Source organism: Micropterus salmoides, unplaced genomic scaffold (genome assembly GCF_014851395.1).
Source record: "Micropterus salmoides isolate LMB-PRFRI ecotype aquatic unplaced genomic scaffold, ASM1485139v1 Ms_hic_scaffold_3664, whole genome shotgun sequence".
NCBI lineage: Eukaryota > Metazoa > Chordata > Actinopteri > Centrarchiformes > Centrarchidae > Micropterus > Micropterus salmoides.
Window position 1 is genome coordinate 22,034 of NW_024043000.1, and position 10,829 is coordinate 32,862.

Below are 10,829 nucleotides of genomic sequence, written 5' to 3' on the forward strand. Positions count from 1 at the left end.
AAGATAGCCACAAACGTTAACATCTAAACGTTTAAATCAACCTAATTAAATGCAGACATACGCTATCTTGCTTATCTTATATTAAATAATCGCGATTTAGCTAGATTGCTATGTTTGGGGAACGAATTAAGTTAACGTTGTAATAAATAGAAAAGACGTTAAGCCGATGCGGCTACATCGGTTAACGCAAGCTAAACAACGCTACATTAACGTTAACTTACGTGAGCTAGCCAACGGACTTTAACGGTAGAAAACGGCGGATTTAGAGCGCGAATATAACGTAGTGGCGTTAACTAACTTCATGTTGTATAAACTAAATCTTTGTCAAATATATTCAGAATACGGTTGAGAAAACATCGTCTACTCACCCCGTCTTTGTCGTTTCAACTACCGGTACCAGACTCGACAGATCCTCCGCCCCGAACCCCTAAACCCACCCCCCCTTCCTCGCTCCCGGCTGGGCTAACGTTACCATCCCGCCAGTTCGCTATTCTTGGGAGGACTGTTTGGCAATTCAACGTAATATAAGTAAATAGAAATATCACGAAATTACCACCATGCGTTCATTAATCTGATAGTGATTATAAAATAACGTCACGTAACAGCCAACTTGTACACTTTGCTAACAACTAACGTTACGGTGTGAATGTCACGATTGTACAAAAGTGTTAGCATGCTAAGCTAAGTAACGTTAGGTTACGCCGGTTAGCAAGATTTCCTGGCTACTAGCTTTTGTAGCTTTTAACTTTTAGTCTACTCCAGTGCATTAGCCGCTAGCCGACATGCCCAGCGCTGTTCAAACTGTTATACTTGAGTGTTTAATCGCAATATTTAAACATCTTAATTATTTAAGTCTTCTTTAAAAACACACAAAAAAAACGATCTACACCAAAAGCACAACTTAAAGGTTATCAAACGATTTACAATATGTTAACGTTAATGTTGCTGAAAGAAAATATGTTTGGTTGTGAAGTGTAATAAAGGAATTAAAAATACTTTTATAATAAATGAGGACAGTGGTAGATAATATTTTTTTTAGTAATGGTAAAAAATGCGGAATTCATTGATTGGAAAAATGGCGTCTCCAAACTTCTCAGAGATCTTCTCCATATTATCACTGCTTTACTGTTCCAGCTGCATGCCCTGTCTTTGACAAGGTCATAATCAAACCACATAAGATGTAGTTGTATATAACTATAGAAACCCATTTCCTTATTTACTAGAGTAGTTGCAGTCAGCTCAAAACATTCACTTAGTTCCAATCCAAGGTTGTACTAAAATGCTACTTCCTTAATTACAGCCTCTTAATTCTGGTTTTGCCTTAAATTACACGGAAACTATTGAAGGTAGCCAATGTTTTCTTTAGTTCTTCATATTCTGACTCACAGTGTCAGGAACAGTTCCTGTACAATAACCCAGTAACTCTGCCTCTAATCAGCCACCTGTTTACTGCTTACCATTTATTATTTATTCATCATTCTCTCGTTTTATAATTCAGAGCTGTTCATATTGTCATATTGTATATACTGTATACAAAATCCACTTACATCAAACACATAATACCAGCACATAAAATTATTTATTCCGGCAACAATTGCACTATGCTCCATCACAATGTGTACATGTATGCACCTATGTGTATGTGCACCTGGATCTCACCCACCTCCGACATGTACATAATAATAATAATAATTTACTCTTGCATCCATTGCACTCCATCAGCACTACTGTCTCAATCTGTCTATATTGTTTTGTTTATAGTATGTATATATGTGTTCTCTTTACTGTAGCCTGTGTCTGATTTTATTATTGTATTGTATAGCAAGTAAGCACATCGTGAGCAATGTATAATCCTGAGTTAAATTCCCCGTATGTGTACACATACCTGGCAATAAAGCTGATTCAGATTCTGTTTCTGATTCGGATATTACTGAGCACACAACACTGTCAGAATCAGCTTAAATGGCCAGGTGTGTGTAGGCCTACACATAAGGGGAATGTGATATTTGGTATACTGGTGCAGTCCGAACAACCTGGAGTTTAACTCCAACATCAACTTTAACTACTACTAACAGATAGTGCAGAAAAAATCATTGGTTTCAACCTGCCGTCCATTCAGGATTTATACATTTCCAGAGTCAGGAAAAGGGCAGGAAACATCACTGCAGATCCATCTCACCCCGGACACAACCTGTTCCAGCTTCTCCGCTCTGGTAGGCGCTACAGAGCACTGTACGCCAAAACCAACAGACTCAAAAACAGTTTCTTCGCACAAGCCATCACTCTGATGAACAGCTGACTGACTCACAATGTCATCAACCATTCCTGTGCAATAACCCAGTAACTCTGTCACCTGTTTACTGGCTACCACTTAGTATATATTCATCATTCTCTATTTCAGAGCTGTTCATACTGTATATTGTATATACTGGATACCAAATCCACCTACCGCATGTAAATAGCACCTGCACATTATACTTATTTATTCCAGCGTTCTTCGTACTCATCACACTGTGTACATGTATGCATGTATGTTTGTGCACCTGTATATCACATCCACCTCCGACATGTACATAATAACAATAATGGTAATAATAATTTTCTCCTGCATCTTTTGCACTCTGCTCATGGCACTATTGTCTCAATCTGTCTTTTTCTGTTCATGGTGTGTATATATGTGTTCTCTATACTGTAGCCTGTGTTTCATTCTTATTGTATAAATAAGCACATTGTGAGCATTTTACAATCCAGAGTCAAATTCCTCGTATGTGTAAACATACCTGGCAATGATTCTGATTCTGATTACATTGCTCTCAATGTACATAACACAGAACAAGCATAAACAAAAAGAGCATATTGAGGGTGAATTGAAGACTTTAATTTCTATCCCAACAGCACTTAGATTTTACATTCCTTTCCTGCCAGGAGATCCTGATTATATTTTGTTTAACTTAAACATGACTCCCTGAGAACTTTCTCAATCTAAACAAGAATTTGTTTAGGGCAAAAAAATGTATTCAAACAACTGCCTCTTCTTTGATGGCAGGTCCAGTTTTCCAAAAATTTGGATGACTCTTCACCGTTGTTGAAAAACACATTATTACCACTAAAGGAGATTTCTTCCATCTTCATCACATTGCCCAAATTCTTTTGGTTCTAACACCATTAGATGAAAAGGATTTCTTACTTTATCCAGACTTGAGAGCACTTGCAGCCACTACAATTCCCTAATTTTGAATCCAAACATCTGAGCACATAACGATAATAAGATTTTGTCTTCACTTCAAGGTCTTGCTGTTTCATCCAGGCTGACTGTAAAATTGCTGCTTAATACATTTTTCAGAACTCTTCAATCCTCAACATTTCCCCCACATATTCTCAGATGAGGCAGGCTGTCTCATTAAGCAATCTTTGACAGCAGCGCTTTTTTACACATCATGCTACATTTTCGTGGAATAAATTCACTTGATCAGAGAGGCGACCAGATTAGACACAAAGGTATTTAAAGAAAAAAGCTTTTCGTCTTCCATCTCATTCAAATTAATGTATAACAGGATGTCTGTTCCAAGGTTTTTATTTTAATTTTTTTGTTCTTTGCTTATTGCTGTAAATAAAAATAAACATATAAATATATGTGTTTATATATATATATACAGTTGTGTTTTTGCTCACACCTACATTTTAAACCATACAGTAAACGCCAAAGTGTGGTTTACATTTTGTATGACCTTGTCATTTGCAAGTGCCTTCATCATTTAAAATTTCTATATATCTCATGATTATACTACTGAAACAATTAATGGACCAGCTGATAAACAAAATGCAGATATTGATTACTGATAAACCATTAAGGTTATTTATCATGTAAAATTCCAAAAATTACTAAGCATTTTTTAATACTTTTGGGGAGTTTCAACAGTTCCTCAGAAAAGCCGTCATTTATGTTCTGATTTTACATACTGAACAATTAATAAGGTCACTAAAAATAATTAGTGGGTTAACCACTATTGAAAACAAGATGTATTTGGAACCTCATTGACCCTTACAGACATTTTGCCACTGAGAGGAATATTCAAACAAAAGACAACTTAATTAGCATTTCACGCAGACACATGGCAGTGGTTTTCAGCAGCGAAGCTGCGTTTTATTGAGTACAAATTATATATATAGGTTGCTATAAGAAGTACACAAATGTAAAAAAAAAATACATCAAAGTATAAAAATAGCACAATCTGTTCCTTTGAATTGCTTTTGCACTGTAGATTCATAAAAAGGCAAAAAGAAAATTCCTAAAATGCAATTCTGATAAAAGACACAGCATAAAAAGGTTATACTACTAAAAAAGGTCCTCAGCTATTATTCACACTCAAACCTACAAATACACACTCAAATGGTCTAAATAACAAAACATATCAAAAATCTATTGATTATTATGCTCTATATCGTGCTATAACATTACAAATTTCAAGCAAGCTTTATACTGTGTTAATATATAGTATGTGTTCTCCATATAAAAAGTCTTAAAAGAGCAGTTACAAAAAGAAAAGAGAAACACTAGAATTTTTGCGTACTGTTTTCAAACAAAACATTCAACAAGTTCAGCAGTATTAATGAAGCATGTAAACAATTACTTTTTGGTTTTTAAAGGACTTGAAAATCGACCTGGAAAACTAAAAGAGGCACTTTTGAGCACCATAGAGGAGTCTTGCATTTCTAAATGAGCTGGCCATTTAAACATTAAACAAAGAAAAGTTATTTTAAGAAGGCGTGTGCATTTTTGTGTAAAAAAATTTAGTTCTTGGTAGAACCAGAGTTAAAACACTTGTAAACCTTTCTATCAATACAGTACGCAAAACATTGTGTAAAAAAAAAGTTCCAGTGATAAAATGCAAGCTCTCTCTATATATACTGGGCATATGGGAGCAGAAAGCTACAGTATATATTCACAGAACACAGATCCTATAGGAGGAGTTGCCCCTTTGTCTGAGGTAATGCCCGTTTAGAAGGATTTGGTGACAGCCAACAGCATTTAAAAAAATCTTCCAGTTATCAGAACAGAAAGGTATTTCAAAAGGATTTTTTTGGCGTGGTCCGTTGGTCACATCAAGAGAATTGGTACCAAAATAAACTGTCCAGTAAATACTTGTCTGGTGAACATGCTAATGCTTAAGCATACAGTCTGACATGTAATTGCAGGCAAAAAAAACCCCCTGCTATCCAGTCAGATAATAATTCAGAAATGGTAAAGACCTGTGGACTATAAACAATCTTTATCTTTCTTAAGGAGTATTAAAAATAATCATTATTGCAAAAGCTTGGTGTTTGAGGTGTGAGGAAAACAATTCTGGCAATAAATGTGTGCATTCAGACTCTTTGTGTTCTCACTTTGAGGATACTCACAAATACTTAGAATTAGTGTATTTATACACACTGTTTCCCAAAGCATTTGTACCATGCGGAACAAAGCACCGTATCAACCAGCATCGTAGAGATGATTTTTCATCACAGTCTCCATGTTAGATGTTTTGGAAACTAAAAAAACTCCCTTAAACAAAAAGTAGTCAGTGCTAGTTTGCAAAAAGAGATTGCGTGTTCACCAGTGTTTACCACCATTTGTTTTGTTGTAAAACCCACATTTATACACAGTGACACTCACTCTTTCCTGGGTTCAAACGAACTTCTTTTAACCTGGATCACCAGCTGTTACAGTAAACTAAAACAATTTTATTTCTTAAAGATAAAATCTAAACATCTACAGTAGGATAAACGCCATCACTTGTTAAATCTTTGCTGTCTGGAAAGGTTGGCAAAAGCCAAAAAACCCATTCTCTATATCTCTGTTTTTGCATTGGCTTGTTTCAAGTATTTGTACGTAGCTATCAGGGAGACGTCGCTGTGACATAACAGTATAACTCAAAGTTTCACACTATCTATACAAAAACATTTTTATATAATCTTCAGTAAAAGATGCTTTTCTATTTTTTTTAAAAGGAAGCAATTTTTTTTTTCATATGAACTCATCCCAAAGCAAAAGACAAAAGGTAAAATTACTGTTTTTCTTACAACAAACAACAAAAAACTGTGAATGTGAACCCATCTAGATATAAACCAAACTCCTGCTTCATTTCCAGGTTAGCTTTTGGTCCACTAGCTTCCACGGCTGGATGTACTTTCTTACAGAGGACGTCTTTCAGTGGTCTTTTGAAAAACTCAAACATGTTAAGGTTTTATTTCCAGATTTGAATCTAAATGAGCAAACTAAAGACTGATTCTTTTTTTGTAAGCATTGAACAGCTACAGCTTCCACAAAGCTTTCACCGCAGCTTAGCATTATGGGATATGTAGTTGTTGTTGAATGCTAACAAAATAATCAGTGTTATCTTGGTTAAAATGAACAGATGCTCATCTTTTATCACCAAGCACAATTATACATGTTTATTATCTTAAAATTGAGACATAAACTCCAGTATCATGTTTCAGCTTTTCTAGACAGGCCGAAGAACAACCCCTTTTTTTTTTGGGAGAAAATCCATTCAGGCCGAGGTTAGTGGAACAGCAGGTACCCAAACACTGAGCAGGACTTCAACCGTCCATCTTCTGACTTTGGTTCAAGTGAGCTTTTCAAGTGTTTTTCTTTAGGTTAACAGCCTGTATGAGCAGCTTGCTTGTTTAATCGTCAGCTAGACGGAGGTGAGATGAGCGACCTCTGAAATGTTTAACACTTCCTAAAAAAAAAAAAGTTTGATACAGAGCCACTTGAAAAGTTGTACCGACGGTGCCATGTTGTTCTCTATTTTCTACAACTACTAAGTGTTGTCAACTTAAAAACAATGCCTTCCGATGGCCATTTAAAAAGAAGAAAACTCCTATTAAATCCGTTGTACAGGCTTAATGTTAACGTAAAAAAAAGGCAGAAGGGTCATGAATCGCACACCTGACCTTTGACCCTCCCTCTCTTTCTGACACTGTGGGGTAGTGATAAACCACAGCCGAAGGTGCTCACCTATGCTGTACGTGTATCTCTTTGTTAGTGTGTGTTATGTGTCTTTAAGGCTGCAGTGTATTATCGCCAGGATCCAGACAGGACTGGACATCTAACAGCTACTTTCACTTTTCCCAGCTACAGGGATTGTTGTTCGCTGGTGATAGGGTGATGTCTATTCACAGGCAAAGTAGTCTTTCAGTGGTGCGAACAGATGCCTGATGACGGGGACGCTCCAGGATCGGCCCAGGAGCCTCTGTCTGGCACCGCGACCCATGTTGGACACGTCCGTGTAGTGGACAGGGAAACCAAAGATCCTGCAGGGTCAGGAATACACAGCCAAAATTTAAATCACATCCCATGTCCGTGACTCATTTATTTAATTTTAAAAGTTTTAATGTTTGCATTTAACAGCGTGTGTGTTTCTGCTCACCTCTCCAGCTCAGTGCACCACAGTATGTCCTCCTTCCCGTTCATCAGGACAGGGAAGTGTTGATCCTTCCCTTGTTTGATGGAATTGGAGCGGGTAGTGATGGTGCGCACCTTTCCAAACTATGAAACAACAAATACACGGTCAAACAGAACTGACCAGTAAAAAACAGCAGAACAACAGATCCTCATCATTGACTTTATTCCGTGTTCTGTAGATATCAAACCTTTGCAACTCTGCCGTGGTCCAGACAGTCCTGCAGCTCCAGCTTGTCCATACCCGAGGCACACAGAGGCCTGAAACAGAGAGGATTGATAATGTTTATATACTGTATATAGTAGTGCTGGCAACGATTTAAAAATTTAAGTGCGATTAATCGCATGATTTTCTTCTTTTGTCAGGGAGCATTAATTTCATTTCCTCACTTAGCTGATGCTTTTATCCAAAGCAACTTACAATTGTTAATTATGTCAGAGGTCGCACAACTAAGGGTTAAGTGTCCTGGTGTCTTGCTCGGGGACACAATGGTAGATGTGTCGCAGTGGGGAATTGAACCGGGTCTCTCTCACTTATCCACTGCACCATCACCACCCAGATCAGCAGCATAATGTTCAGTAGCAAGTGTCCCTTTTCAGAGTGAGCTGCCGTAGCTGAATTGTCTTGAACTTTTTCTACGTGACGCACAGCACAAATAACTTGAAGAGAGACTGGGCTATAAATACAACTATTTTAGCCTTAGACACTGCTGTTTGAACATGTGCACAACCATGGAAAAGTCTCATAAATCCACCAATCTTCAGTGTTTACATGTTTTTTCTTTGAGAAAAGAATTAGGACTTTCTGAGTTGAGCGTTTTTTTCCCCTACCTGTTCATGCCTGGCAGGTTTCCCCAGAAGTATCGGGCACGGTGAGCAGCAGAAACCTCGATAGCATCAATCATAACAGGGTTACACTGCAGAAAAACACACAGAGACACACAGTGATTACTCATAAACTCGAGGTAATCCTATTTACACAGTGCTTAAAATGATTCTCAGGCGCTTTTACTGTTTTTTAATCATTCTTTATTGTTGTTTCTCACAGGAAACTAAATGACTACTAGTGGATTAAAGGGGAAATCACTATGCCTAAGCAGAAATATATGTGTACAACGAACAATTAGCTGTTTAAGCGTTTAAATGGTTGTAGGGCTTAAGTTTAAAATTAGCCTTTACTTTGATGTCTTGAACTACATCCTTTGTAAGCAATATCTTTCATTCACAGATGTCCTTGTTAATGTTTTTGATAGCTGCAGCTGTTTATAGTGAGCTTAACAGCTGTAAATGAACAGCCTACAAGGTCTAACTCACCTCCAGGAAGCGTGAGATGTCCCTTTTGTCATTGACGCCCATGGCCACCACGTTCTCGAACATCCAGAAGAACGGCCGGTCCTCTCCTTCTTTGGGCTTGGCCTCGCTCAGCAGACGGTAAAACTCAAAGAACAACCTCCCTGTGCCTTCTGGAGCATCAAAACACCATCAGAGTCCAAAAAAAAATCATCAGCCTGCTTAAGTTCAGTCTCAAAATCAATGTATTTTTCTTTGAATTGTATCCACAGAAAAGTAAAGCATCAGAAACAGCACATGATTGTGGGAAACTAAAAGTATTCACCTAAATTCATATTAATGAAATCAAAATGACTATAGGTTTCAGTAGACTTTAATGCACCACATCCATTCCCTGCTCACACCTGATTAAAAATGACAATAATAGTTAAAAACACAGTTAATGAAATTATTTCCTCTGGCAGATATTTACCATACAGGCCTTTCCTCGCTGGATTAACAATTGACAGGTCGTTGCAGGGACTTCCTCCAATCACCAGGTCAAAGGGACCCCACTCCAGAAGCTGAGAGAGACAACAGCACCACCAAGTGTTAGACTGAGGGAGTGACAGCTACTGCATGAACAACACAACAACGTGCAACTCACTGAGTGACAGATTTCCTAGTTGTCATGAATCTCAACATCTTTACTAGAAAACAGTGAGATTTTAGGACCAAGAATCATCCAATATCGGCTGATTCAATGATGAGGATGGAAAATTATTCCCTAAATTCTACTTCAGTGTAGATGTAAAGTAAAAAACATCATTAGGGCTGAAACTAGCAATCGTTTTCATTAATATGTTGATTATTTTCAAGACTGATAGACTCCATAAAGTGTCCAAAATGTCGATTGCAACTTTGCAAAGCCCAAGTTGACATTTTCTGATTGGTTGTTTTGTCTGAACAATAGAGCAAACACAAATATTATATATTCAGTTAAACATCATAAAAAACAAAGACAACCAGCAAATATTCATATTTAAGAAGCTCAAACCACTGACTCTGGGGCATTTTAACTTTTAAAAAAATGACTGAAATGATTTTCAATAAACAAAACAGTTGTTTTGTTGATTGACTTTTCCATTAATTGACTCACCTCTAAATGTAATTTATTCATTTAACCAGCAACAGGCATGAGGTTACTATTTTAACCCACCATCTGCTCGCTCCTTTTGTTCTCTTTCACCCATTCACATCCTTCCCCGTCCTTTTACAGAGGACAATGAGGGAAAGAGAGATGAGAGAAAGAACTAGGAATTAAGGAACAGAGAGAAAAAAACAGGAGGTGGAGGTGGAGGTGGAGGTGCTCTTAATCTCTTACATAACAGCGCCGTGAACCCACACACTCACAGACACTCACACACAGCATGACTAACAAATGAAAGGCTTCCTGAGGGGATTTACAGAGGTTGGAGTTGCTCTTTGTCCTCTGTCGTGAACCACGTCACTGCAGCGGCCAGCCTCTGTTTGCTGTGTGTTATAATGTCATGATACACTTATTTGCTTTCTTTCTGAGAGGCAGACTGATACCACTCTCATGTTTGTAGGGTTGAGTATGGAGGACCGCTTCCAAGTTGCAACCGTTACCAAATTTCCAAGAACTGTGGATTTTCTTTTTGATAAGACACATGCATTTTTCGATTTCTGCATATTTCAGCTCCTGATTGACATGTAGGGAGCATTTTACAGTCCACACAAGTGTCTCTTATCTGCCAGGAGCTGCTACGCCGACCTAACGTCACGTCATTTTCTTACGCTACGTCAACAAGACTTAAAGAAGAGCGTACTTCTGTTTCCAGTCATGGACAATAGCAGCCCGCAGCAAATGCTCCAAAGTTTGGCTTAGCTTCACTAAAAAGAGAAAGACAGCAAAATGCAACACCTGCAGTAAGGAGGTTTGGTGCGAGTATGCTTCAGGGCTGGTACCCACGGCACTGTGTAAATTTACCAGCGCCAGTGAAAAAGCTTTTAGGAAGCGGCTGTTCACTTTCTCTGGTGAATACATTTAGTTTTAAGCCTGTTGTTTGCTAGACAAAGTTATCAGCCCAGT

General features: G+C 37.8%; 1 protein-coding gene across 2 annotated transcripts; it reads right to left on the bottom strand.

Moving 5' to 3' along the window:
* Window positions 1–4,118: 4,118 nt before the first annotated feature.
* Window positions 4,119–10,007, bottom strand: LOC119884777 (DNA (cytosine-5)-methyltransferase 3A-like). 2 transcript variants are annotated; one of them, XM_038695094.1, is made up of 7 exons: window positions 9,876–10,007; window positions 9,210–9,300; window positions 8,762–8,907; window positions 8,279–8,364; window positions 7,639–7,708; window positions 7,416–7,534; window positions 4,119–7,299 (listed from the first exon to the last, which is right to left on the bottom strand). In XM_038695094.1, the coding sequence occupies exons 1-7, from the start codon at window positions 9,894–9,896 to the stop codon at window positions 7,158–7,160; spliced, it is 675 nt and encodes a 224-aa protein (XP_038551022.1). In that variant the 5' UTR covers window positions 9,897–10,007; the 3' UTR covers window positions 4,119–7,157. The 2 variants fall into 2 exon arrangements, with proteins under 2 accessions (XP_038551022.1, XP_038551021.1); XM_038695093.1 differs by having other exon boundaries at window positions 8,762–8,910; window positions 9,876–10,002.
* Window positions 10,008–10,829: the final 822 nt, after the last annotated feature.